Source organism: Penaeus monodon, chromosome 26, assembly GCF_015228065.2.
Source record: "Penaeus monodon isolate SGIC_2016 chromosome 26, NSTDA_Pmon_1, whole genome shotgun sequence".
Taxonomy (NCBI): Eukaryota; Metazoa; Arthropoda; class Malacostraca; order Decapoda; family Penaeidae; genus Penaeus; species Penaeus monodon.
Genome location: NC_051411.1, coordinates 16980248 through 16982747, shown reverse-complemented (window position 1 = coordinate 16982747; position 2500 = coordinate 16980248). Strand labels below are relative to the sequence as shown.

At 26.8% G+C, this 2500-nt stretch overlaps 1 protein-coding gene across 1 annotated transcript in view; it reads left to right on the top strand.

Moving 5' to 3' along the window:
- Window positions 1-210: 210 nt before the first annotated feature.
- The window catches only part of LOC119589950 (calcium and integrin-binding family member 3-like), a 3214-nt gene continuing 924 nt past the window's right edge, over window positions 211-2500 (top strand). The window contains exons 1-3 of the mRNA XM_037938635.1: window positions 211-325; window positions 522-669; window positions 2018-2124. Of these exons, the coding sequence (XP_037794563.1) occupies window positions 218-325; window positions 522-669; window positions 2018-2124 (363 nt within the window). The 5' untranslated portion in view covers window positions 211-217. The remainder of the gene's footprint in view (window positions 326-521; window positions 670-2017; window positions 2125-2500) is intronic.

The following is a 2500-nucleotide window of genomic DNA, read 5'->3' as shown; positions in this document are numbered from 1 at the left end:
ATTATTATTTATATTTTTAATCACCATCATTAAACAAGGTCTTGTAAACTTTTTCCGCCGGAATATGATTTTCCTTCGAAATGAACAAGTATCGGGAAGTTCTACCTTTGTAAAACTATCCTGGGAACTTTGATACCTCCAGAGACACGGAAACATAAATCAAGTTGAACATCTATACATCTTATTCATACATGATTTTCTGCACAGAGCGCAGCGCATGTTCCGGCAGCTGAGTGAGTGCCATCTACCCCCTGTAGTGGAGCGCGAGTGTGCCGCCTCTCTCACTGTGCCTTATGCTGCTCTCGACACTTTAACGGAACTCAAGGTGCGTTGTTATAGCAGGATGTGTGAAATTAATCAAGATGCCTGTATTTACATAAATCTATATTCAGCTTCGTTTATGTCTTCCTTAATCACCCGTTAATGCAGAGCAAAATCTGTGTTGTGATTCTCAGCTGTCATCAACTGAAATGGAATATATTGAACAATGAAGTCATATTTCACACATTATCTACCTTCAGGAGAACCCCTTTCGACGGCGAGTGTGCGAAGTATTCAGCACCAACGCATCGGCTTCCCTCACGTTCGACCAGTTCCTAGAGATGTTCTCGGTGTTCAGCGAGCATGCGCCTAGGGACATCAAGGCGATATATGCCTTCAGGATATATGGTCAGATATTACACACAGACTTCTCTGTCTCCCCCCCTCTCTCTCTCTGTCTCTCTCTACCTCTCTCTGTCTTTCTCTGTCTCTCTTTGTCTCTCTCTCTATCTCTGTCTATGTCTGTCTCTCTCTGTCTCTTTCTGTCTCTCTCTGTCTTTTTCTATTTCCCTCTGTCTTTCTCTGTCACTCTCTGTCTTATCATTATCAACACTATTATTATTGTTGTTATCATTATCATTTTAGTATCATTATTATCATTAGCATTAACATCATTTATTTTAATTGCAATTTATCATTGTCATTTTCATTATTGTTCCTGTATTTATGGTAATAATGATAATAATAATAATAATAATAATAATAATATAATAATATAATAATAATAATACAATAACAATGATATAATAATGATAATAATATAATAATAATTATCATTTATTATTATTATTATTACTATTATTTTTATATTTATTATTATTCATTATTATTATTATTATTATTATTATTATTATTATTATTATTATTATTATTATTATTATATTGTCATTATTATTATTATCAATATTATTATTACTTTTACTATTATTATTATTTATTATCATTATTATTACATATCATTATTATCATTATTATTATTATTATTATTATTATTATTATTTTTATTATTTTTATTATTATTATTATTATCTTTATTATTATTATTATTATTATTATTATTATTATTATTATTATTATTATTATTATTATTATTATTATTATTATTATTATTGTGAGGCTGAAATGTATCCTGCTTCTGAAGTGAGAGTAGGAAGTGGGTGATGAAGCGTCAATATTACTGTTATTATCATTATCATTATTATCATTATTATTATTATTATAACAATAATAATTATAATTATAATGATAATAACAATAATAATAATGACAATAATAATAATAATAATAATAATAATAATAATAATAATAATAACAATAATAATAATAATAATAATAAAATGATAATGATAATAATAAAAATAATAATAATAATAATAATAATAATAATAATAATAATAATAATAATAATAATAATAATAATAATGATAATAATAATAATAACAATAATAATAATGATGATGGTGATGATGATGATTATGATGATGATGATGATGATGATGATGATGATAATAATATTAATAATAATAATAATCATAATAATAATAATAATAATAATAATAATAACAATAATAATGATAATAGTAATTAATAGCATGATAACAATAACAATAATAATGGTAATAATAATAATAGTAATGACAACAATAATATTAATAATAACAACAGAGTAAGTGAAAGCTGGTGCATTAACCCGTAGATTTCGACGGCGATGGATTCCTCGGCGAGTCGGACCTTCTGCACGCTGTGAAGCACCTCTCCCATGACCTGCTTACGCCTGACGAATATAACACTATTGTTGCTAAGGTACAGACAAGTACAAGTTTTCTTCTAGAATATAAATTAATGAAGAAAATAAAGAAAGAAAATCAATGCATCTGAACGTAAACTGATTGCATGAGTCCCTGAGAGCACGGATGAGTTATATGGACCGGGCGAGTTGTTCTGTACTGCAAAATATTAAACTATTAATTCCAATGAAATTATTATTATTAATAATCATGTCGGTGATGATGACGATAACAATGATAATGATTATAATGATAATAAAGCTGATGGTAGTGATGATGATAATGATAATGGTAATGATGATAATGATATTGAAAATAATATCAATGATAATGATAATGACGATAATAATAGTAATGATGATGATGATGGCAATTATGATGATAATAATAAT